Source organism: Struthio camelus, chromosome 5, assembly GCF_040807025.1.
Source record: "Struthio camelus isolate bStrCam1 chromosome 5, bStrCam1.hap1, whole genome shotgun sequence".
Taxonomy (NCBI): Eukaryota; Metazoa; Chordata; class Aves; order Struthioniformes; family Struthionidae; genus Struthio; species Struthio camelus.
The window spans coordinates 75,850,723-75,877,941 of NC_090946.1; the positions used below are offsets into that span (position 1 = coordinate 75,850,723).

The 27,219-nt window shown below is 40.1% G+C and overlaps 1 protein-coding gene across 5 annotated transcripts in view; it reads left to right on the top strand.

The window, feature by feature from the left end:
• Positions 1-4,205: 4,205 nt before the first annotated feature.
• Positions 4,206-27,219, top strand: part of PPP2R5E (protein phosphatase 2 regulatory subunit B'epsilon) — a 78,650-nt gene continuing 55,636 nt past the window's right edge. The window contains exons 1-2 of one of the 5 annotated variants that reach the window (XM_068947339.1): positions 4,206-4,344; positions 8,185-8,348. In XM_068947339.1, coding sequence (XP_068803440.1) covers positions 8,192-8,348 — 157 coding nt within the window. In that variant the 5' untranslated portion in view covers positions 4,206-4,344; positions 8,185-8,191. Of the gene's footprint in view, positions 4,345-4,682; positions 5,341-8,184; positions 8,349-27,219 lie in introns of those variants that run through there. The other 4 variants (XM_068947336.1, XM_068947337.1, XM_068947341.1 and 1 more) reach the window with 4 other exon arrangements.

Genomic DNA, 27,219 nt, shown 5'->3' on the forward strand with positions numbered 1-27,219 from the left:
GAAAGAGGAAGTGCTGGAACCAGCAAGTTGGAGGCAGTTGAGGAACGGCAGTTGGGAGAGGGGAAACGGCCTGTGGAAAACACAGCAAAACCTGAAGATAGCAGAGGTAACAGGCTGTTAAGGAAAGTTAACAAAAAATGGAAAACTATGCTAAAAGGAGCACCAGGGGCCAGATGGCAAGTTAAGAAGCTGGGGGAGGGGAAGGATTCAACAAAAGAAGAACAAAAAAGTGTAGCGGAGAATAAGCAAAAGCAGCATTGTGATAGAAGGAGGCAGCTAGCCAGCTGCAGAGGCAAGCAAGCTCCTAGTTATCTTACCGTGTTGACTACAGAGACAGACTTCAAATGATGCAGTGTCTATAAACAGAGGGGAGGAATTAGTTCCCGTTCTGGTAGTTGTGTCTATGACCCTAAAAGCCTTATGGCACGCATGCATCAGGAATTCGGTTCCTGAGAGCACCGACAGTGCTATCGCATAGCTGAGACTACTGTGAGCAGCAGCAAATATAATAAGCATCGGCTTATTACTGCAGAAATCTGGTACTGCAGTTATAGCATTGCTCATAAGTTGGATATACCATTAATCAAAACAAACATAGAACATAAGAATCAAAAGTCACTTGCAGTGTAAACACACTAAATAGACTGTTTCTTCATCAGATGCGAATTTGATTTAGCAGTAAACAAAAGATCTCAGATTGTGCCGTTTCAATCAAACTGATGGAGCCAGACAGTTACTGTGATGCACTATTCCACTGTGTTCATTTTTGTTAAAAGATGTATCAGAAAAGCCTTGTTCACGTGCTGATTTGCTTCTTCAAACCGCACTGCTGCTTCCTCCGTAACACTTTCTCTTTCTGGTCTTTTCACTGCTGGTCTGAGTAATTAGTTCTCTGGGGATATCAAGTCTGTTCTTGCTTACTAGCATTGGAACAGGGAATATCTGAACTAATCCCACGGTACCAATGATAATGCTTCTTTTGACATATAGGAGATCCTTTACAGAGCATTATACGACCCTTACTGTGGACAAATACATGTCAGATGTAGTATGTGAGGCATTTACAAGCTTCCGCTAAATCAATTTATGTTTATCACTCAATAGAGCAGGACTTCCACAGTGGTATCTATTTAGCAATTCTGCCTGATCAAAGTTTCTACGTAAAGAGCAGAAAGCCTATGTGGAAGCGAGCTCTATGCTCACGCCTGTGCGGCTACAACAGATGATCTATAATTTTGCATTTTTTTTTGTATGACTGAAGTCAAACAAAGCAGAATACTCTTGAGAGTCACCAGTTTGAAAATCTTTGTTTTGGAGGACTTCTAATTCTGGCTATTCTGGCTCTGTGGGTGCCAAAAGGGACAGTGAATACCTAGTGAGCATCTCACCATGAAGATTCTTTTTTAAGCTGTATTTTAAAAATCTCTTTTGAAGAACAGTAAGGCAGTGCAATTCTGAAAAGAATATTCTTGTCTTGCGTCTGTGATCACATGGAATGTTGAACAGAAGTATTAAAACATGTTTAGTCCCACTTGGACTCAGGACAGCAGAGGAATAATAATCAATACAACTTCTATTATCCTCAACATCATTTCTAGACCTTCAGGAAGGGTTGCAAGCATTGCATGCATGCATGTTTATAGATAAGCCTACAAACTTATACGTAAGATGTTGGTCATGTGAACTTTAACTGACGATAGCTACACATATATTAGTTTGCAGGAATAAAAGTTATCTCCATTAATTTTTTTACCCCCCCTCAATCACTGCTTGGATTCATGCAATCAAATTCTGGTAAAACAATAGTAAGTTTTACAAAATATAGACCAAACACATAGAGTCGGAGAAGGACAAGTAGCTGTGCCCCTCTGAAACTTTAGCAGTTTTACATTCAGGTCTTCAGCTGCAGTCTTACATCTCCTTACAGATGGAAGCGAAGCGACCAAAGTGCAAAAGAGAAAGCAACCTGGAAAAAAGGGGAAAGCAACTGTGGAAAGACTCCTAGTCAAATGATAAAGTAAGATTTTTGCTTATTCACTGGTAAACCCTACATTTTCCTTGAGTTGTTAATTACCATACAAACATCACCAGATATAAAATACACCATAAAAATGTTTTACTCAGGCAAGACGGGCAAAAACATACTACATACACCATTTTTCTTATAAGAAATATACTGAATGCGTTATTTACTAACTTGGATTAGCTAACTAATCCTATGGCTATTTTACAAAAGCAGAATGAAAAGTGAAAAACTGTGAATGCAGGATATAGTGAACTTAGTCTGATTTTTCTCTCTTCTACCATGACAGTTCTTTTAATGAGAAATTCCTAAATCATATGGTTCCGTTTTAGATGTTAAAGTGTTTTTTCAACGACGGATCTCATTTTACAGACGGGAAGACTGAAGTACAGCCATCAAAAATAACGTGCTCAACTTCACCTAAAAAGCCAGTCTTCCTTTTTATATAGTACGCTATCAATCACTTTTTGAGCTGCTCAATGCACTCCTCAGTCCAGATCAAAAGAAACACACAGGACAGCAAATACATTTGAGTATTAAGACACTGACAAACAGAACTAAGTAGAATTAAGTATATGTAACAAAGCAAAATACGTGGATCTGCAAGTTCAGTCCCCCACTGCGCAGGGGCAGCAAGAACTTACAGAATTCTTGCCAAATTTCAAATGATTATAAAAATAAATCACAAACCAACCAACCAACCAACCTGATCTACATTCTTTGGGGCAGACCTCTGCTTCCAGATGCATTTAGATTATTTTGGCTAGACTGGTTTAAGAAGACTTAAAGTTTTAAATATATATAAATATATACTAATCTCTTCTCTTAAATTAGAGTTACAAAGTCATCCTGTAACTTTGGCACAGTTCAATCTCAATTTTGTTTTTTAAATAACAATTCTTCTGAGAAAGGCAGCTGGTTTACAAAGGACAACAAATTTAAGTTTTTTGACTTGAAAAATAATCTTGTGGAAGTTTATTTTAAAAGATGCTTTCAGTGCTTGATTGCCCATCTTTCCAGTAACAAAAATGCAGCGATCAGAGCTGTTGACTAAATAACTTCCCCAGCAGTACTGTCTACTTGAGAGGGAAACGACTGGCTTGGTAGATCTGCTGGAACAGACACTAGGATAAAACAGGCCAGTAATACTGTGAGCAGATCACACAGTCTTGAAAGTATTTGCACTGGCATGTGTAAACAGGAACACAGTCTGCGACAGGCACGACACAACAGATGCTGGAGCTGTTGAGGCCTTACCCGTACCACTGCGTCCACTCTTGGGTGCTGCACTTCAAGAAAAACGTGAGCCATTTGGAGAGAACATAGCGGGGAGAAATAAGCATGCAAGTGCAATAAGCGCAGCACAGAAGGGCAGACTCAAAAGAAGCAGAACTGCTTAGCCTATTGGCAGTAAAACTTAGGAGAAACATACTTCTTCAAATACGCAAGAAGTGTACTGAAAGACACGAGGTAAAACTGTTCCTCAGGTCCACTGCAGCTACACTTCAGTAGTAGGGAGCTTTTGTTTTAGCAAGGGAATTCCAGGCTCCTTTGATGGCCAAAAAGTGAGCTGGGCCAGGGAACCTACCTGGATGAGAATTAGTAATTCTGAAAGTGGTTTCATGGCAGCTTAGCTCCATCTCAATCGAGCCTGCCCAGTCCCACGTCCTGCAGCATGCCGGCGCGGTGCTCGCGGGCTGGAGCGGTGAGCTGGGTCAAGAAGCTGAGCTGGCTAAAAGCTAGCGGCCTTTTTGCAGGATTAGTGGTTTTCAGAGGGTTTGGGCATGCCAGGGCCTGCACAAAATGGGGGGGTGAGGGAGGAGATGGCTGACCCATCATCAAAGCAACCAGCTCTCAAAAGGCTCTTACTGAGCTCACTTCCTGAAAATAATAATAATAATAATAAAAAAAAAAAAAGGGTAGGTGAGGGTTTGCGTCATCTCACAGCAGCTCAGACGACTTTCTGTTCCGCCAGAAACACAGGGGAAACAGCGGATGATATTCTTAAGCCCAACAGTCACGTTAACTTCTCTAGTTGCATTTTGGAAAAAAACAACAGCAAAAAAAACAACAAGCCGTCACTCAAGTAAATAATAATAATAAAAAAGGAGCTTATGCTAGTTCTCACTCTCACTGGCAGCTACTCATCCTGCAAGGAAAAACAATAAAAAAAAAAAAAAAAGAGAAGGAAAAAGGAAAAACCAAGGCAGGCAGTAAGCTGCCGTCGGGTGCCTCCAGCCAGGGCAGGAAGGAGGCGCAGAAACCCGGTCGCCGCCGACCAAGCGAGCGTTTCTCAGCTCTCGCTCCGGGCGGCGAAGCAGGTAACGACGCGACGCTCTCGGAGGCGGTTTTATTTCTGCCGAGGCCCCGCGGGGGCTCGGGACGCCGGTTCCCCCCGCCTCTTCCCCCGCAGCCCTCCACCGGGAAGGAGCCGAGAGCCCTCGCGGACCCCGCGGCGGACACTTTTACCTCAGCGCTGCCGGGCTCCCACCTCCGCCGCCCGGCGGCGCGGGGACGACGACGATGATGGCGGCGGCGGCGCCACTGAGGCGGCGCGTGGCGGCGGCAGGCAGCGGTGGGCGGCGCGGGGGGCGGGCCGCGGGCCGGGCGGGCGGCGGCGGCGGCAGCACGCTCGGTTGTGAGCGACGGAGTGTGTGTGTGTGTGTGTGTGTGTGAGCGAGTGAGTGAGTGCCATGGCCGGAGCCCGCTGAGAGTGACAATAGGAGCGAGCCGGAGCGCGACCCCGCCGCCCACCGCCGCCCCCGCGCTCACCTGAGACAGCCGCCGGCGCCAGAGGCCGCCCCCCCCCCCCACCTCCGGCTCGCAGCACCGCCGCGCCGCGCCGCCCGGCCTAACCCCCCCCTCCCCTCCTCCTCCTCCTCCGGCCGCCCGCACCGCGCCCGCCGCTCCCCCTCGGCTCGGCTCGGCTCGGCCCGCGCTCGGCTCCCCCCGCGGCCCCCGACCCCCCCCCCGGCCGCCGCCGCCGCCGCCTCAGGGCCCCTCCGCAGGGCTCCGCCGGGAATGTGAGTGAGGCAGCAGCCATCGCAGGCAGGGGGCCGCGCCGAGTGCATGGGACTGAGCGGAGCGCGAGCAGCCTGAACCCGCCGCCAACGCCGCCCTGCGCCGGGGAGGCCGCCAACGCCGCCGAGGCCTACAGGCTCCTGCGCCGCCGCCGCCGCGGCAGGGACCGAGCCCGAGCCCCAGCCCGGCGCGTACCACACTCGGGCCGCCGCCGCCAGGCATCGGCCGCGCTCCGCCAAGCCCGGCTGCCGCCGCCGCCTGCCCCCGTCTCCGGCTTCTCTACCAGGAGGGTCAAGGTAACTCCATCGCGCCGTGCCCGGCAGGGCGGCGGCGGCGGCGCGGGCCGCCGGGGCCGGGGGGCTGCGGGCGGGAGGACATGTTCCAGCTGCGGCGGCTCCTCGTGTCCCCCCCCCCCCCCCCCCCCCGGGCCGTGACAGCCGGCAGCGCCCGCCGGGAGGCGGCCGGGGCCGGGGCCGCCGCCTGCCCGGGCGCCCCGCGAGCCCCTCGTCCCCCTTCCCCGGCCGCCTCCCGTCGGCATTTTCCCCATCCACTCGCGTTTCCATATATCGCCCCCCTCCCTTCCCCCCGCCTCGGGGACGAGCCTCTCTGATGTGCGTGGCTTCGTATTTACCAAAATACTTCAGGAATAAAACAAGATCCCTTGTTTCAAGCAACGCTCGTCTCGGCGGAGCGGCGGCCGGGGATGCAGCTTTCCCACTCGCACCGCACACAATAAATAACCTCCGTCGTCCCCCCCCCCTTTTTTTTTCTCCCCCCCCCATTGAGAAGACTGTATCTCACAGTTGCATATTCAGGGAAGCGAATGTTCATTTGGAGAGATGAATAAAAAAGATCAGTGTTTACTGTAAGGTTGTTAGGCTGGATGTAGTCTTGTTGAATTAGAATTAGGTTTCAATAATTTATAAAGCAGGTGAGGGAAACTGTTACTAAATTTACAGCAGGGAAGTGTCAGTAAAGCTGCTTGCTGACACAATGATCCTGCAGTTTAAGTGATCTACTTTAGTCCCTGTCCGTGTTGTTGGTTTTTTTTTTTCCCCCTTTTTTTTTTTTTTGGATAATGTCATTTTGAGAGAGCGCAGACGTTTCTGCAGAAATGGTTACACTTCAGTGATGCACGTGATGAGGAGATGAAGACTCTCTTTGAGGAGGTGAAATAGGGCCAACAGATTCAGGTTTTAAGTATATATTTTTGCTATTATTTCCAGAATTTGGCTTATGTAACAGGTAACTGTTTTTATATGCCTTTTAGAGGACTGTTGACATCTTAGAAGCGGGTTGCTAAAGTACAGGCCATTCTAGTTCAGTTTTTCTGACTTTTTTATTTATTAATCTTGGCTGGGGCCTGGATGCCCTCGTGATGGTGACATTTTTTTCAGTGGATTAATAAGAGCTGGTGAAGTTATAAGATCGTGTTGCTGATCATATATTAAATGTAGAAAGTGTAAGTTGATAGTGAAGTAATACCTCGGAAAAATCAAAAAGATAAAATGAGATTTTTTTCATTGTGGTAATGCCAGCTGCGTTAGTTCAGCATCTGGGGGCTGCGCATGGTTCCCTGGAGGAGCTATGGAGTTTATACTTCCATTTTCTGGATAGATTTAGTGCACATTTGTATAATTTTGCATTAAACAGCTTTTATTTTTCTAAACTTGTTTACACTATCACAATAAATCACGCTTCTAAATCTTTTCTCACAAAAGATCAATCCAAATAACGTCCACTTCAATATATTTAATGATTTATGAAGCATAACAGTAACCAAATATTTTAATAAAATAAGTACTTGGAAATGTTCTCTATCTTGTGGAATCAACTCCTTTTAGCACTCGAGTCACTTTGGTAATTGAAGTCAACAGACACTGAGGATGAGTAATGCTTTCCAAGGACGTTTTCTAAGACCCTGATCCTGCAAATGCTTATGCCGATGCTTAACTTTGCATGAGTGTGTAGCCCTACTGAAATCAACAGAACTGCTCTTGCTAATGATATTCATGTTATTAGTGTGAGTAGTTCTCAGCAGAGGTGCACAATGCTGGTAAAGTTAACTGTTTGCATAGCTGCTTGAAATACGTAGGCCGAAATCCCCCCTGTCGTCTCTTCCTTAAGTATTATTCATGTATTTCACTGAGATGTTGCAGGCCTTTTTGACAGACAGGGCAAGACTGGTAAATACAATCGCTGGATGGGTGAATTCACTGTTTAAATGTTTCCTTTCAGTGTTTCATAGTAGTATGGAATCAGCTATGGCAGTATTATCAAGGCAAGTTTTCTAGGAAGAAGCAGTACTTACTACTTAGACCAGCTGATAGAGTTGGGAAACAAACAAACTTTTGCTTGCAGAAACTCTTTTTGGCTCCCTGCCTCTCCCTGCAAACCCTGTCTCGCTTATCCCCTTAGACTCTTACAGCTACCACATTGCTATTATTATAGAAATGCTAGAATGTGGAAAGCCTATGTGTAAAGAGACTCGCAGTACAAAAGCTGAGTATTTCTAAAATGGAGAATACAGAAGTAATATGTGAAATCTGTCAATGTCAGTGAAATTTTGAAGCACAGCAGTATTTTTTTTTTGCTCTACTTTATTATATTTCTATAAAATCTTATGTACTGGTGTGGCAAATAAATGGATTTTTTTCTTCTATGTCATGTTTGTTTTGATGATACGTACTGATGATTTTAATGCCAAAAAATTATTCATATTTTCTGAGCACTCATTATTTAGCACTCACGGTGCCTTATAGAATAATTTAAAGTTACTTTGTCCCGAAAAACAAAGGCTTTTTAAGGCTTCAGTTGTGGGTCTAGTCTACATGTGTATGAATTCCTTATTGATGTAACCATGTCAGCAATAGGTCTGAATGTATCCTGTTGCAGGATTTTTGGCGAGTTGGAGATGCAGATAAAACAAGTGAGAGAAAAGAAGTATTACAATATTGTTCCATTAGGTTTATTCCATAAAGCCTGTATATATGTTGGTGGGTTATCTCTTTTAACTTTCTGTCTAGAGGAGTTGTTAGAAGGAGAACGGTGAAGAAAGAGGAAGGCTTTTGGAAAATTTAAGTTGATCTATATCCATTTCATCCATTGGGAATATGTTTGTAATATTTGTTTTCTTTCAGTAGGGATATGTCCTCAGCACCAACTACTCCTCCATCAGTGGATAAAGTAGACGGATTTTCTAGGAAGTCCGTCAGAAAAGCCAGACAGAAGAGGTCACAAAGCTCCTCCCAGTTTAGGTCTCAGGGCAAGCCTATTGAATTAACTCCCCTGCCTCTGCTAAAAGGTAAGATCAAGAATGTTTTTTAGTAAATAACAAATTTTTACTTTACAGCTGACTTGTAAACTCAAAGTATTTTATTGCCAGCAGTTGCAGAGAAATTTTGCCAGTAATGAGAAATGTTTCATGCCAGAAATGTATGTATTTAAGCTCCACAAAATATTTTATCTGTGACTTGAGGGTGTGGTAGTAGTTTGCAATACTGGTGGAAGTTTTAAATGCTGATGTTAACCCATACCATGGCTTGAATTACCAAAGCACACAAGCTGTGTGTGAATATTTGAGTTTGTGAATCCTCACCAGTTGACCTAAATCAGCAGTAATTTTGGTAAGGGTAAATTGATTTGTGAGACGATGAAAACTGCATCGTTTTTAGGATCTTCCCTTGTAATATGTGGGTCTGCAGCCTGTGACACTGGTGCCTAATGCAGGCCCCAGGCGTATCTTGAGTGACCTAGAGCAAAGCGTTGCGGGCTGGGGAGCTAGGACCCCTCTCATAACATTTGTGAATGCCTAACTCCCAGCTCCTGGCTTCTGGTAGATTTTGCAATCAAAAGGTCCCATGAGCTTCAGCCTCTCAAGGGAAAAGATGCTTCCAATAAGGTGTTAGGCAAGACGCTACTGGTTTGAGAGAGTGCATCTCCCAGCTCTCAGTGAGTTTCTGCTGGCAGATTTACCCTCTTTCCCTTTAATTTGAAGAAGAAAATTGTGATCCAGCATACTACTCTTGAAAAGGTGCCAGTCCCTCTGTAATATTTTGGATGCTTCCCCTAAATCCCGGTTGTCACTGAATTTTAGTACAAATCCAGGGGCCAGCAGCATCGCTCAGAAGCATGTCTGTCTGCTGAGGAAGAGTTGTTCACCTTCCAGAAATGTTTCGTTTAACGCTGAATTCGGAACAGTTTTGAGTAGTTATGTGAAAATTTTTCAGTGTTGTTCTTTGCTGTTACAAGTAAGGAAAGCGAGCGCAGTTGATGTTGATATTGGTGCTGATAATTCTGAAAAATATTAAGATTAATAGGTTTAGTATTAGGCCTGCCCCAGTCTTGCTTTGTAGGTGTGTACATTTCTCGCATCCCCTCTCCTCTACCTGTTTGACACGTTTGGTAATCGGAGAATGGAAATGCATAATAAATATGTAATTGCACTTTGGTTAATTTCTTTACCCTGCTTCTTCATAAGAATAGAGTGGTTACAAAGAAAAGCACGCGCCCTAATGTATGTCTTTTAATTTAAATAGAACAGGGATTCTAGGATTTGTTCTAGTGGAGTTGTCATTAAAATACTAGGGGCTTCTTTCTGTGGGATTCTTCTAAGAGTGTACAAGTCACGTCGCTGGGTCAAAAGAAAGGTCTCTTTAGGCCCGCTCTCTTGTCCCTGACAATGACTGGCTTTGCAGAGGGGAGTAAGAGAGCAGAACAGGCCCGGAGTGACACCGCATCATAACACTTTCCCTGCCTGCAGCATTTTTTGAACTCGAGCTCTGCCAGAGCCAGTGGTGTTCGCTTTGTGGTCTTCAGTGAATTTTCTTCTTAGGAATCTTCCTAGTTGTTTTGTGAAGGTTTGATAAAGAGGCAAAGCTTTTTTGCAGTAATTTTACGGTTCAATTTTATACTTTTGCAGGTAATTTTTGATAGTTTCTTTCAAAATGCTAATGGCTCTGTTTCAGACAGTGAACGCAGTTTGGCCTTTGGCTTAAATGGCTAAGTCGCTGAAAAACGTTTAGATTTATGTTTGTATAATATGTAGATGTTAAAATTATTTCATCTTTTGTAGTCCCATTCAAGGAGTAAACTAGGCGTGTGCACAGGCATATCAAAAATGTGGGCCTCGTCTAAAGACGTGATCTTGCAGAAACATAAGCATATGCAGGTGTTTAATTTGACTACTGTAGCTAGTCCCATGGATTGAGATATAAAACTATAATAAGATAAAACAAACAGATGGGGGGCAGAGTGTGTTGATGAGACATTTATGATTAGTGTCATAATGAGTTACAGTGGTCCAGCTTCAAATTAAGAATCTGACCCTGCATATTAGTTTTCCCGCTTGGACTTAATGCGGATTCCCACAGGCACAGGATCTACCTGTGCAGATTAATTTGCTGGATTTGGGCTGAATAACCTATCTGAAGCAGCAGAGGCACTGCTGAAAGGACACTGACGGTTAAAAATCATGCTACTGTTTAGAAATATTCTTGACCTACATTGATATTTGAAACCTTTAGGATTATTAAATCTGAAAGAAGTGAGAAAACACTTTTCTCCTGCATTTGTCATGCTTTTCTTAGACAGTTGCTTGAAAGTCCTGATCCTTTAAACTCTTAGGTTCACACTTACAGGACTAGTCACTTGTTTGAAGATTGCTTCAGTCCAATTACTACATGATTTACAGTTTTATCCTTATTTTTGGGGCCTTTCAAATCAAAAAAGAGAAGGGGTTTTAGCAAGATTGCTCTTTAAAGCCCCCGAAAAATGAGATGAACTTTGAGATCTACAGTTGCCAAGTTTATTTAAACTTACTGTTTTGGGTTAAATTAGAGTTTAATTATAGCTCTTTAAAAATATTTTAGTGCTGGCAATCTGTAGAGGACAGGTCTTGAATTCAACCTTAAAGGTATTTTATATTCATAAGGGAGGGGCTTTGCAAACAAAAACATACGTGCTATGCTCCTTTCTGTTTTTTTCTAGTGTATTGTATATTGACGTTTGCAGGCTCTCTCTTCTCTCAGAGCAGGATTCTTATGAACTTCAGCATCTTCTGTGATTACAAGAATAAAGCATGCAGAAAAATAGATAAATGTGTAGTCCATTCTTTGCAAGTTTTTATACTGTGCTTGTCACCATAATGATTCGAGCACCTTCCAGTAGTGTATTAAGTGATGTGACTACGCATCTGTCACTTCTTATCTGCTCTCATTCCTTTCCCCAGGGGCAGAGTCATATACAGTGACTATACAGGCTTGTTTTGGTAGGGTTTTAATGCAATCTGTTGCTTTTTGTGAGCATACATGAACGCACTGCAAAAACAAATAGATAAGTCAGAGCTGCTGTGTTCGTTTAGTAATAAAAATGTTTCAGGAAAAAAAATTGAAGAGAGAAGATCCGTTTTAATGTTATGTACAAGTCTGAATGATAACCTTACTATCCTAAATCTAATGATAACCTCATTAAATCTAGGAAATCTAATGAGAACAACTGTGGGATTTTCAGTATTGCTTATTCTGCTAAAGAAGTGTAGAAGAATGAAGTTGTTACTGTCTTTTTGTAATTAGGAAAAGTGTGTGTGTTGCTTAGCTTGTTGTAAATAAGCATTGTATGTATGTGTAAAACATGATATGCCTTCTGAGGCTCAACTGGACTGAGTTAAGACTTTCAAAAACAAACCAAAAAGCTCCTCTGTTCTCTTGCTGTAAAAGCTTAACTTTTCTGATAATTTAATTATATCTGCATTTATTACCTTGTAACCAAATATAATTTGGTATTATCTAACTTTTTTATATGGCTAATGCTGAATATAACACTTTGAAAACAGCCTTTTTTCCTTTGTTTCCAGTGTAGAGAAACGGGAAAAAAGTTTACATGGGAATTTGTGATACAGTAGTCCTACATTTTCAATATGTGTACTCTTAAATATGCTTCTATCTCGCATTCATTTATGTTTCCATGCTTTTGCCTGGTGTATCTTACACTGTGTTATGGCTTTGATTTTGACTTTCCTTTTAAAGAAGTTGTTGCTATCATCGGGGCTAGGAGGTACCCTACATAATTGGTTTGTGGCAGAGCAGTCTTATTGAGGGGCCCTTCTCTGGGAATGAATACCTCCATCTCTGTGCCTTAGTCAAACACAGCCCAGGTTTGTTCATCAGTTGGTGGTGTGCCTCAAATCGTACTTGTTCTAAACACGGAGTTAGTGTTTTGTGTGCGTTGCATGCTGGTCTTATTTGCTAGAGGATTATTTTACTTTCATTTTGAATAGATATACTTTTAACTCGGAAGTCTTTAGAGGTAGATCAGTGGAGGTGCAATGTAGGAAAACAGTTGATTGGGAAAAAAAATCTGTATTTTAATACTGGACACCTGAAAATGGACCAATTTCAGTACCACCCATAAAAGGGGAAGGGGGAGTTTATTCATTTTCCTACCAGTATCTGTAATGGTAGGGGAGTGTCCAGGGCATGAAGACTTGCATGCAGATGTCTTAAAAGGATCACATGCCTCATGAATACACATTTAGCGTCTCGAGAAATTGGACAGAAATTTAGCATGTAACTCACAGTATGCACCCCCCCCCCCCACCAATTAAAAAGGCGTAAATTAGCTTAAGCAAACCATCCAAAAGTAAGATTGGTTAAATTTTAAATCCATGTATCCCGTTTTGGTAATTTCAAGGTGTGTGCCTTATTGCTTCTTATCATTCTCCCACATTCTACAGTGACCTAATACAATTAGTTTACTTTACTTCGAGGTTTTCTAAAACTTGTGTGTATTTAGCTTGAAAGCAAGCTTCAGCTCAAAGTATAATTTTTATTTTTAGATAATTTTTCTTCCTTAAAGTAGGCACTAGTAACAGAAGTTCTCTATCAACAATAGCAATGGCTTTTCTACCTCAACATTATGAAATTTATTGAGCTTCTAATACATTTATCAGATAGTTTCCATGGCATTAAAGAGTTGCTGTAGTGGCAACAAAAGAGCACACTGCATAGTTATAAACTGAAAATCTCTTTGCACTTGCTGTTTGCTTTTGCATATTATGTTATTTCCATATAGGTGAGATTTTATTATAATCTCTTCTTATGAAGTCTATCTTTAGGTCAAATGCTGAAGTTCCTAAATAGTAAAAAATCCTATCAACTTCAAAACACTTTTTTTCTAAGTGTGAACTGCAAGACGTTTGCCTTCTTTTTCAAAATGAGCTACATTTGATCTTTTTTAAATCTTCTTTCTTGTAAGATTAAAAAAAAAAAGATTTCGTAATATTTTTTTCAGAATTATGAGTACAACCTTCAGAGTTGTACTTATAGGAAATAGTTATTATTTTCTGAGTAGTAGAAGAAGAAAGACACAACCTCTGTTTGCTGTTGACTTCTGTGGGGATTGACTGCTTGTCAGTCCTGTGCTATTCTCCACTTGCAAAATTGGACTTGCAAATTTGGAAAGCTATACAAATATCAGTAAACTATTAATAAAATACCTAAGCTTAGATACTTTCTCCTAATTGATAAATGGGAATGTAGGGACATGTTAGTTACAACTTTTCAAAATCAAATTTTGCTGTATTGCCGTAACTGGAAATAGAACCCAGGGCTCCTGATTTATTGCCTGGAAGATACCCTGGGACTTGGTTTGTGCTGTACATAATCAATGGTGAATCAACCGTCAGTCCTGGAAGTACTTTGAATACTTTTGCTCTTCTGGTTGAAGTAAGTCTGGCTGTCGCTGCGTAAAGACTTCAGAATAGGGCCACAGTCCCAAAAGGGTGAAGGAATTATCCTGTTATGTAATATAGTTCTTAAGCTGTGTGGGGTTCCCGTCGGACACGATTACATTTTTCACTTTTTCTCATGCTCTTGGCAGTTGTTTTTTGAAGAGATGTCTAGCTTTCTTTTTAGTTTTTTAAAATATCTGATGGTCATGCAATTAATTTTTCAGTAATCTTGAAGATTTCTGGCTGTTTCAGAAGTGTATTTGTTTGGTGTTTTGGAAAGGGCCATATACAAATTAAATTCTGTCTTTCTGAAATTTTCTGTGCTAGTTATTGCCTCCCACATTTGGAATGCAGTTTGGTAGAATTAGAATTCTTGTGCTGTAGAGGAAATGCTGACTTGAGGTTAAGATTACAGTAAAGGAATACCTTTTTATGTTAACTGTACATGAGTGAAATTGCAGTTGGTGAGAAATTCTGTATACTTAGCCCTGTTCTTCTAATGACTGATATTTACATTCATTTGTCTTTATTTATTTATTTATCTGCTTGTAAGTCTATTTAGGGTTGGAGATTTTCCCACGGACTATCTAGACTTTACCGTCATCAAAAACATATGTTTTCAGTCATTATTTGTACAGTGTGTCTCTATAATATGTTTCCAAGCATATTTATTTGCCTAATAATATTGGAGTTTTCTATGGCCCAGTGTAACCCTATGGGTCTGTAATGCACCCTTATGTTTCTGTAATAAGTACTTCTTTTATATTGCTTTTGCAGAGTAGCTTTGATGAATGTAAATTCTGTTTTCACCATGCAATTATTTCTTTAGAGTATACCTGATTGTTGGAGGTATAAGTGCTGCCTTTATAATTGATTATGATGTGGAACTTTACTGTTGTGAAAAGTACGTTTTTTCCATATCTCTGGGAAGCATATGTTTGTATATTTATAACGTGTGTGTAAATTGTGTATAATATATATGTTCACACACTCACATTATATATGTATATATGTATGCACATTTAATGTCACATATATATAAATCTAGGTTTGAGCTGATTTGTTTTCTGACAATTTTTCAATATTTACTAGTGAATTATGAGCTACTACTTCCCTTCATTGGTAAAGCTTTATAGTTAGGAGGCAGTGCCTTAGTGTTCATCCATTATAAGCAAGTGCCTTCCTGGAAAAAGAAAGCATTATCATTTGTGCTTTCTGGGAGTTGGAGGAGGACAATAACCTTTCTTTCCCCTACATTTTTTCATTCAAGCTGTTATGGTTTCTTTGGCTCAGTCTTGCCAAAATACTTAGATGTAACACTTGAGAGGACTCCTGGAGCTCAATGAGTTTTTGTAGGGTTGGGCATTTATGATTAGTAGTGGAACTTCATAATCGTGATAGCTGCCTAACTCTTAAATGTCAGCGAATGAACGCGCTTTATTTCATGAACGGTTAAAGATGATCTGTCGAACGCTATGAGTTTTGTGTCAGAAGGTGAATACGGCAGGGCTTATCTTCGTTTGAACCCTCAGTGATTGCAAGCGTCAGTCTTTCTTGCAGATGCAGTTACATGAGGTATTTTTTCCTGGTGGCAAAGCTTGCTTGAGAAGTTCCCAAGCTTACACCACAGTTCGCTGCCTCTCATTTGTGCTGAGACAGGTATTTATGGGGCCGCAGTGTAAACCAGATCGTTACAACCAGAGTTGCGCTTCTTCCCGTTCCTCCTCTCTCTTTTTTAATTTTTTTTATTTTTTTAACCTTCATAATTTCACTGATGTGCTTTATGCAGTGTATTCTCAAATAGTTAAATGAGCAGAACTGAAATGGTGATGAACTTCCGCAAAGGGTTGGTAGCTTCTCTGCATGTGGCTTTCTGCTAAAAAAGCATTAGAGCATCTGTACCAAGCGTTCTCAAAGGCTAAGACAGCTGCCCGAGGAACCAGTGTCAAAATTTTTTTGGCTTAGTAGTTGCACTTTGATTGAAAAATAACTTGTTTGGAGGGAAGTCTTGAAGGCAAGCTACAGAGGAGTAGTTTTAATCAGAAGTACTAATGATTTGCAGGAGTGGCTTGTTGTAGGTTTTTGGCTAATAATTTTTTTCTAGCAGATAGTTGTGTGTATGTAATTTTGAAAATGTGTATGTTGCCAGGTTTATTTTATATAGTAATGTATTTTTCAACTTTCTATAGAAAGTTTATATTTCAAGTCACAGTATGTCTCATGCTGATTAGTTCTCCATTATGTTAATTTATATTGCTTGAAAACAGAGAATATAATATAATAATTTCATTTTTGAAACACTTTGGCATTTTATGATATTTTCATTAGTACATTTTTATATAAATAGGATAATTATGTTGCATTTACGCCAATTATGTTGCATTTACGCCATCTATTAATTTTTGCCATCATTTTTTCCTTTCGGATCCATATAATGGATGCTTAACCGTGGTAGTTCTCCTAGAATATCAAGTGTGTGGCACTTTCCCTAGGATCTGCAGAGTATATTGCAGAGAGGCAACACAGTCTAACAGAGTTGATATATCTGGTTAAATAGGCAGAAGGTGAGGAAGAGATAGCGATCCTTTCTGGGTATCCTGGTGAAAGAAAAAAATAGAGTTGCAAATTGCTATGAAGTCTTTTGCACATCACTGTACGTACTGATAGCTGTGTTGCAACAGGGGCTTCATGTGTTCCCTGATCCAAAGAGCTTGTTTTAATAATTTAATGTTGGACGTTGCAACTGACCAAGTTATAAGTGAGGTGGAGGCAAGCAGTCGCTCTGATTATAAAGAGTTTGTACATAATTTGATGTTTTTGAATCATTAAAGTTGAAGATTTTAAGAATTTAAAAGATAGAGCTTGCTACAGAACATCAATCACAGATGTAGTCGTCTTTAGTTGATGGATGTTTTGCAGAAGCTGAAGTAAATAGTCAGTGGCATCTTGGGAATGATGAATAAATGCAGATAAGTCTCTGTGTTCCTAATGGTAAAAGTATTCATTTTTGGACTTGACACCCAGTGAGAGATAATAGTTAAGCGGTCAAATACAGTAATTTTATCAGAAAACTGTAACACCTTCATGGAGATAAAGGTTAAGCTGCAATTGTAGGTTGGCTGGAGAATTACTGTACCCATCAGATTGTGATTAAAACAGTGAAATAAATAAAACTTGCAGACTTATCCATTTTATGGATAATCATTGTGTACAGTGGCTAGATATAAATGTAGTTTGTTATGCGGTAGGAGGGAAACCTATTTCTTTAATTACTCTTTTATCATATGGTTACGAAGATCTGTCATGGGAATTGTTATTTTTTAAGGGGTTTGCAACTCTTACTTTTTTGAGAAGAATGTGAAAAAAGATTAATGTTATGGAGAAGAAATAACATTGTTTTGTGTTGAATGTGGTCTGTGGCATTGCTGGAAGATTTTCAGGAAATCTTGGAGATACTTTGAGATCTTCCATTACTCTCTTCACCATGCTTGTGGTATCTAGCTGGTCTGAGCTACCCGTTTGTTATTTGGGATTTCTGTGCATCTCTGCTGTGCCATGAGTCTCACTTAATGCCACCTTGGCTTTCCTTACCTGTTTATTCTGTTTGCTCATACCAAACTTGAATTTTCAAGTTTTACAATGCAGATTACAGTAAAGTTGTGCGTTTGCTGCTTTCAAGGTTTTGAACATACTGTTACACAGATTACATTGTAAAGGAGGACTACTGCAAGTCAAATTAAAAATATTAGAAGCTGATGTTGGGGATAGTCAGAAACTGATGGAAGGATGATTCAAGATTAGGATAATTATATAGTCTTATTTTTATTTACTGTTTAACCAAGAGGATGTAACGGGGTTTCATAAACTTCTGTTAGTTTTCTCTGCAAGTTTAATTCATGTGCTGTGCACTTAAAAATTTCCCACCGTGGGGTATGGATGTATGCAGCCTCTTTCTAAAAAATAAAATCGATCTAGTAAGTGTTGTCTGACTTCAGTTTTGAGCAATTAATTTGTTTTTTTTAGAGAATGTACTTTTTCCATCTATGTGGAAAGAAAGAGGCAAAAGATGATGATTACAGCCAAGACAATATTTTAGTCAGTTCAGTGACGATAACTTCATTGTTGAATACTGTGAATGTTACCAAGGGAGAGTAAATTTGGCAGCTTGTTATCTTTGGCATTTTCAAATAGTATTTTTGGGATATATTTTGAAGACTTGGCTTGAGGTGATATTGTATTACTCATTATCTTTGTTCTTCTTTATTTTTCACTTTATTCCCCCCACCCCACACTTTTCATTTCTTTTTTTTTTTTTTTTTTTTTTTTTGCTCTTTCCTTATGACTGTCTTCGTTACTCCACTTTCTACTTCGTTCTGCAACCTCTGAGGGATATCATGTGCTTACTTTTCCACAAGAGGGTGATAAAACTCGCTCATACGTGTAAAAACGAGCATTCCACGTGGAATGGATAGCAGAGGCTATTGAAGTTTAGTACAATAAAATTAGCAGTGTTTATAAAAGAAAACAATATTCTGTTCATCTTCTTAAGATACGTCAGTCTGTTACAGTGGTTGTTTGTTTGCACATATGGAGACAAGACGAGGCCTGTCAGGATAGAGATCCACCCTGCGAAGAGCATGCCGGCTCCATCCTGCCTCTGTTGCAGTAATCACTGCAAGAGAGAGTCTTCTCTTGTATTCATGCAATAATTTTCCTTGCCCTTCCTCCTCCATGTACTTTCTTGATTTTTTCTGTTTATTATTAGAAGAGACAGAGGCACCCTCCCACCCAACCCTGATGCTAAGAAACTGCAGTGGCTGAAACTTGTATTCATCTTTTTTTAAAATGCAGAAAAGGTGGAAAAGGCAAGACAGAAAAATAGAGAAAATACCTGCCACTGTCATTTGTTTCTAGTAGAAGGTCTTAGCAAAAATCTGTTTCTGCTTTTGACAAAAACTAGACCTTAAGGTTTTAGTCAAGATGAAAACCTAGTCCAGTTTCCCTTCTTAGGGCTAGAAAGGCCCCGCTGGCTCTGGATGCAGTGGAAAGAGGTGGTTGTCAGCCCTTCTGAGAAGGGTAGCACCAGAAGTGCCTGTTTCAAAAGATGGAGATTGTGGCTAAGCTTCTGAGACATGGGTTTGGGTCTTGGAAAAGCTACTTAGTTGCCTCAGAATATGCTGCGTGGCAAAGGTACAGTGGTAGACCTAGTAGAGAATGTGTTGAGGTTGCTTTTAGCCTAGGCTTTGGATGCCATAAACTCAAAAAAGCGTCCATTGTTGTAGACTGGTTCAGAATATCCTCTGAGTTGCCAGATTAAATCTTGTTAGACACAGCTAAAAAAGAACCGCAGTGAAGTCCCTTAATGTTAGAAAAGGAATCTATACTTTGGGCTAGACGTAAGCTAAGCAGCGAAAAGGCTCCTGGACAAATTCTAGACGCTTGATTATGATTAGTCAAAAGGAGACCTGGCAAGGAAAGGAGAAAGCAACAAAATGCCTGTGGTTATGTTTACCCCATCCTCCTGTTAGTATATCACAGAGTGAATTTTCAGGTCACAGAGAAATTTCTCACTGTTCCTCGATTTCAGAAAGAAAAAACAAATGCCCCAAAGAATAAGCAAAAAAAGATGCAGTCTGTCTGTCTCACTCTCTCTCTCTCTCTCTCTTTTTTTTTTTTTTAAGAAGACAACCACAGAGCTAGTGATCTCTTCAGACTATCTCACTATCTGTTTGTCCTTTGTAGTAGGAATTTCCACAGGCTGGAGAAACGTGTCAGACTTCCCAGGACAAGTCTGGTCCTCTTCTGTTCTTCCTGTGTCCTGTTCCCTCTACTCTACCAAGTGCGTCACGAGCGCGGTCAAGTTCAGGGAGCAGTACTCGGAGCACGTTGTTTCTTGGGTGAGAAGTTTAAGGATTGGTTCAGGTGTCTCCAGATCTCAATTTCTCAATTAGGATAGATCCTTCCAGTTAAAACACGTCAGGTGGATATCCCCTTCCCCAAGCAAGCCGGCTCCAAGAAAACTCAAAATCCAGATCATTCTTACAATGTCTGCCTATGGTTCTGAGTTGGTTCTAGAAGTTTGCAGGGGGATTAGAGAGAGTGCGATTCTAATTTATATTAAGCAATGTAAAATGTATTTTTCTTAAACTTTTAGGATATTCCCCTGAGTAAGGAATGCTGAGAATATCCAGAAACAGAGGTAAATAAGTGGCTAGAAACAGGTTTTAAGGTGTCTAGTGTCTATCTGGATCTCTGAGTGAGTTGCTGCTTCTCTTTCCTGCTTGGTAAGGACCAGCCGTTCCTGTCGCAGAAACTTTCTTAATCAAGGATTCTGCAGAGAGGATGATTGACATGCCCTTCAGAATAAATTCTGACGTGACCTCATTTGACATGAGTATGCTGTTGGTCTCCCCGTGTTTTGCACAGTTGATCCTAGCGTGAACAGGCGTCTAACCATAGCAAAAATTCATTTGAAAGCCAGCATCTTCAAAGTTATTTCACTTGCAATGAAATGTGCCAAAACTTCATGGTCAATAAAAAGCAAAATGTTGGGAAGTGAACATATTTTCACATTTGTTTTTGGATAAATATTACACTTACGGGTTAAAAAACCCTGATACTTCAAATGAAATTAATGACAAAGCTTTATGGCAATATGTGATAGGAAGTAGTAAACACAGACTGTTTCTTTCATTACAGTTGTGCTTCATAGATAAAGCATTCAATACTTAATAATCTTTTACCCGTGTATTTTTAAATGTTTTGAGCAGTTGGACCTATCTCACTTCCAGAGCTACAGCAGAGAGAGTTGAATAAGGTGCCCACCTGCACGTGCTGCATTTTGGGAAAGGAGTCAATGGGTGAAAGGGAAGTAGTTCAGCCTCCCCCACTCAGTGGCTAGACAGGCAGTGCCTTCCTCCCCTTTTGAACTCGTGCAGCATTTGAGGTTAATGCCGTTCTTCTGCATTGTTATTTCCCAGGTTTCTCATGCCTGTTGAATATCTGTATTAGGGATTGTTTTTCCCAGATGTATCGGCTGGTGTTTTTCCAAACTGAATTTCACTTTATTTTCTGGCCGTGTAAGGAATTTGCTTAGGTTCCTCCGTATTATTTCTGACTTTACTGCTACTGAAAGTTCCCTATTTAACATCATCAGGACATGTTATCTATATGCTATTTTAGTCTTATAGATCGTTAATGAAGGTACTAATGCGTGGACTGAATTGATTCTTATATCTCGCTAGCGTTGTTTTCCAGTTGGATACTTTGACGTTTCTGTCCTTTTATTTCCCGAATTCTAGGCAGTATTCAGTTTCTCTGCCTCTCCTGTCCAAAAAAATCGAATAAGTTTTAAATGTAGGACTTTTGGGGAAAACAGAAGCGTGATTTTTTTTTTTTTTGTTTCTCATGTTGGAACAGGGCAATCTGTGTAGATCCCATCAGAACTGAAACTGAAGCTATATTATAATCATTGCCTGTATGCTTTCACGTTGATTTCAATATGCTGTCTTCATACTTTAGTTTGTACAGTAGTAGTTCTTAAATGATAAATTATTAAGTAAATATTTTGCTAGTGGAACGGGCTTTCTATTTTTGTATATCATCTTGAGAACAGAATGTGATTCCTTTCCGTAGGGTCAGCTGTTTGAGATACTTGCCCGTGTTTTTTCTGACTGCATAATCTATAATCCTCAATATGTCTTTAATCCACTTCATCTCTTACAGAACTACCGTCTTTGGAATAGGGAAGAATGTAGTATGATAGGCAGAATTTAAGTGTATAAAATTTGGAGATATTAATTTGATTTCTCAAGTCAGTATTGATAGACTTTGACAAATACCGAATAGAAGAAATTATTAGTCAGAAAAATGAAATACTCATATTTCTTATGGATTGAACAAGCCAAGTGAGTTTTATAGGATTTCATATATGGAAATGAGCTAAAATTAAAGATAGAATTTGCAACCTGTTTAATCTTAAAACATCTCCAGTAGGGTCGAGGGAAAGGATTTATCTTATTTTGATTCTGTGTGGTTATTTTCTGAAGTAGAACTGAACTTACAAATGTTTACCTTTTTGTGTATGATTAAGGTAGAAACCAGAGTGCACATTTCTTAGCCTTGGCCACTTGTCATTGAGTGGATGCGTTAACTTACTTAGAACAAATTTAGCCATGGATTCAAGTGTGTGTGTGTTTAGAAGTCTGTCTTTAGGAGAGCGAGTGCGTTCTGGTACTGGTTAGTAGTGTTCTTTGACTGTTTGGCGTGTTGGTTTTGTCAGGGATTGCACAGAGAGCTTCTGCTCTGATTGCTTCATTAGAGTAACGGAGGAGAGCAAACTTTGAAAAAATTGTCTGCGGCCTGCTAACAGGCAAAATGTGACCCTTAAACAGAATTATTAGTGCTGTTAGGTGGGTGTATTTTGATTGACTCGATAAAATATGTGTTTTCCAAGTATGAGAAGAAGGGAAGATCAGCGATAAACAATCAGCTAGCAAAATGCAGAAGATTTTTCATTAAAACCCAAACCAACTTTATTTGAAACCGCTATTTTTGTGTGTAAATTTCAGGTGCAGCACTTCTTAAGGTCAGTATTGATTTCCAGGAGCATTAGATGCAAGTTTGTTGATTTTATTTTTTCAAGTGCTGCTGTTGCTTTCATATGTTTTGGTAATTGACAGCAGTTGAAAATAGCTAAATAGAGTAAGTAATTGGAAGTCAGTGTATTTCTCTAGTACTAGGGTATTAGGTACCATTTATTGAGGCACAATGGATTTCTCATTTTGCCTAGTGACAAAAAATCTGATATTAAACGGTCTTTAGGTTTTTAGGGGGCGGTGGGGGAATAGCGATGATATTAAACTACATACACCGCACAGATCTTTGTTAATGAGGGCAAACTACATAGCAGTCAGGGCTTCGTACATCACCAGTACTTCTCCAGTTCTTTTGTTAAGTAGTCAGTGATGAACACAAATTTTCTTGGTTTCATATTATAGAAAGAGGGTGAAGATCAGAAAACCTGGAACAGCAGTGCTGATGTTTGTTATTCTTACAAATGTCCGGGAACATGCATAATATTAAAAAAAACCCCAAGTTCTTATAATACGAAACAGGAGGAAGAAGTTACTGTGGAATTTCAAGACTGCACATGCATAAAACTTTTCAGAATCCTGCAAGGAGATGTAAATTGCAGGGAAGCTTATTTGCAGGAGCAGAGATTTCCTTTATTACCAAAAAAAAAAAAAAAACTGTGTAAAGGAGCATGGTCCTTGTCTGCTGCTTCTCTTTAAAAATGATTCCATCTAATCCTTTCTCTGGAAGGAACGGGAATTGGGTAACAGGGCAGGATGTGAATCTGAACAGCTAAGTGTCTTTTATCGGATCTTTATATGCCCTTGCTGCTGCACCTGTGTGGCTGCGGGGAGCGAGGACTGCAGAGTGACTTCCAGCGCTAGGAGAACTTTTTTTTAATTTTTCCAGTGAGGAAATAAGTGGGAATTTGTATTTTTCCTTTTGGAAGACTAGAAGTTGTCTACCAGGGCATCAACTTCACTGCTTAAATTTGTACTATGCTTTCTGTCTTGCCACACTATTCTCAGTAAAAGAGCAGTTGCATGGAGACAAAGAGACTGCTGATTTAAGTCTCAATAGAAAAGTCTGCTAGGCTTCAATTGTGGGAGGATACTAAATGTAGCTAAGAGGTTGGCAGATGCTACCTGGACCAAAACGGCTTGAAAATATTGAGCAGCTGTTTAAGTTTCCCTAAAAACCTTTTAATGACTGGAAGAACTGCTGGGAAAAATACAGCAGAAAGTTTTGGTTTAAAAGTGTACTTATTATCTGGATGTAATTTGCTGTTCAAGTTATGTGTGTGTGTGTGTATGTATGTGTGTGTGTATATATATGTATACAAATATAAAGTAGAGCTCAGCTTCAAATACTTTGCTAGCAATTTGGAAAGAAGAGAAAAAAACAAAAAACGACAACAAAAAAAACCCCAAACCACCCCAAATCAAGCCCCCCTTCTTCCCACCTGTCTTAAAATTTTTTGGTAAATTGTGTCGGCTTATGCAACATTTTCGCTTTCATTTTTAAAAAGGAGTAATTCTGAAAAGCAGTGTAGTGTTGTCTGCCAAACTTTGCAGAAAGCTCAGCGTATCTGCCGGTACTAATGTCTTTTCTGAACTGTGAAAACTTACCTAAAAAATTCTGAGTGTAAAAATTTACCTAGCGGGTTTGTTTTGCACTCCTACATTTGCGAAGACGCTCCAGAGCAGAAGAGGGAGGTGAGAGCGCTGTTCACTAGCGAGGGACTGGGCCGGAGCGTCTCCTGCGAGCCTGCAGAGCTCTGCCTAAGGCCCAAGGCAGGGACCCTTCCTCATTGGCACCTTCCTCATCCCTGGAGTGGCCTCTACAGGTTTCACAGTCCTGGGAGCTGGACCCTGATTTCTCCCCTTGCTGCTGTTGTATGAAGCTATTGTACAGCACGCCTAAACGTAGCGAAAGGCTGAGGGAAGCCATTGCTCGGGAGCACAGTAGTTAATTTAAGCAGAAAGCATGAACTTCTAATTCATTTCTAAATGCAATTCCCTTTATGACCTGTTTCACAGCTACGTAGAGTTGATTACAGGATCTCTGTGCTGGGTTATTAAATAGTTAAAATTAATTTATATATATATATATATATAAATTATATATATATAAAAAATAAAATTTATATCTATATAAAAATTGAGATTATATATATACACACACACACACACTTCAGAAGGCCAGATTTGCACATGTGTGGGTGTAAGCATTTTCAGTAGAAGACAGTTGATTCTTCATCCCTTTTGACTATTTGCTGCGTTGTTGATGTTTTGTACCTTTGGAGTATGTTTAATTTTGTGTGCCTAAAGCTTCCAGGAGGTGCTTTAGAGAGTGGGGTGGGGGGAGAGAGAACAATATCGTTTTCAGCATGTCCTGTCCATGCTTCACATACAGCCAGAAAATAATATTTAAATGAACAAGAATCTCTTGATTGGATCTACATGAAAAGTATAATTTTCCATGGCCTAATTATTCCAGAAATGATCATTTCATTGTAGACAAATTTAACTAACCTAGGAGATTTCTGAAAAATTATCTAAAAAAACCCCAAGAAATACTTTTCCCCTCCGGAGTGAAGCAAAAGAAAAAACAAAAGCTTTGTCACAGAATCTGTGTTGATCTAGTTGGCTAACAGCTCTGCTTCTAGTGGAAAGTGTAATTCAGATATAATAAAAATATTCTTTTTTTTTTTTAATTTGCTTACTATTTTGTCATGTACTATTTCAGCTAAATTTTTCAATACACACCACTTTAAAAGAAAATTCCAAAATTTATAAAATTTCAGAAAATTTATTTCTTAAAGAGTAGATGGGGTGAAAAAAACACCCCTGCTCATTGTAAATATTCACTTTAAAAATATTTGCGGTCACCTTGGCAATTGTCAGAGGTGGTTTTTGTGACCTGGATAAGGTTTTTGCTTTGGCCATGAATATCTGCCCAGATTTGGCAGAAGTCTGAGCCTGTGGAGAATTATTTAACATGTAACAGCTAGATCGGGCTATCATAATTAAAAATGATCAAGCATTTAGCATCTGTGATTAACCAGAGTGCGCGTGTGTCATCCTCGCAGAGCATGATTTGCTTCCTCAGGGTTGCGACGGAGGGTCAGTGTTCTTTCTGCACGTGGCCCTGGTGAGATCAGTACTGGGATACAGCGCGGAGTTGGGGAGTTGGCATACTTGAAGGGGCTGTAGGAGAACGAGAGAGATGTAGGCCTGTGAAATGATTGCAGAACCGGAGAAAATGCCATATAATGCAACGCATAAAAGATTTTGGTTTGAATTTTTATCAAAACAGTTGAGAAGGGGCTGCGATCATAGTGTTTTATGGGGAGAAAATCCTGGTTAAGTATAAGAGCTAACGCTTTCGGCTAAAGCCAGAAGTTAGGCATGCGCTTTTAACGAGGAGGGCAATTAGATGCTGGCAGAAGTTGCTTCTAGAGGTGTTAGATCCTTTGTATTCTTCTAAATTAAGAGCCCCCACTTTTCTAAAAGTTATTTTTTTAGTCAAATACAAGTTAGTAGGCTTACTACAAGGAGGGTTACTTCATTGAGTCCGCTCTTACGGCCTGTTTGGCGGAGACAGTTGGACTGTGTGGTCGGGTGATCCTTTTCAACTTTCCGTTCTCAAAATCTGCACGAGACCCCAGCCTTGCTTGTTTTGGAAGCTTTGAAGGTTTGTAGGAAACTAATTAGGAGATTTGGGAAGAAAAGGGAGGCTTTTAAGGTTTAGAAAAGTTGGATATTTCCTTGGAGGAGTTTAGCCCTGCCCTTTCCTCTGCTCTGTGTATCTTGGGTGATGCTCTGCTAATTATTCAAAACTGCTTGCTCTTTTTGCTACTCAGCCTGAGTCAGTGGGTCCTGATTTACAGAATGGATGATCACTCCGAATGCAAGTGAAGTAGGTGGGAACTAGCCCTGCATACTATGTAGTGGAAAATAAACATTCAGAAAAATCGGGATGTCTCAGATTGGGCATCGAAACTTAATGGATGCTTTTGTCTGAATCGTTTCATTTTTCAGCGTTCTTTTAAATTAATATCTTGTGAGTAATACAACATAAAAGCGACAGTCTTCAAAAATGTTATTTGTGTTTAGTTTGAGATAAACAGGAAAAAAATTAGGCATGTCATTATGCAAACTCTCTAGGATTCATTGCTTTTATTACAGCTAAGTAACTAGAAGATTCATCTAATGTTATTTTAATAGAAATAAATCTGATAGAATTCTTCTTGTTTTTCTTTTAAAAATCAGAGAATAACGGCTGCAAACTTTTCTGAAAGTGTTGGTTAAAGGTAATGACGGTGCATAGTGAAATTCAGGTGTGCCTGGTCTTTCTGGCAACGCTGTTGCTTCTTTGGTTCATTTTTAGTGTGAAGACCTTTCCTTCCCAATCAGAATTTTTTTAAGCAGTAAAACTTTTAAATTAATTATTCTGTTTTTAATTCATTATTTTAATTCATTATTTCATTACACAAAATTCATTTTCCTTCCTAAGAGTAGTGTGCTGTTTTGATTTTATTTTTTAACTGAAATGCATAATTCAGCTTGTTACTTCATCAAATCCAGTTATTCTCATTAGTGCATTTTATCAAGCCTCACCCTGCCTTATTAAAGTAGATGTGTTGCTGTAGATATAAAATAATTTGAAACTGGGTTCCAGTTCTTTATTCTCTCACTTCCTGCTGCCTGACCTGAGTGCAACTGCCTCTGCATACCCTTTCTCCTGTCTTTCTTTACCACTAATGACAACACTGAAACCATGAGCGTATGTGACCTTCATTTTCAATTGAAAACAGTTCAGCAGCCATTGCCTAGTATGTTTATGTTCCCTTCTGTGGGTCAAAATCTTG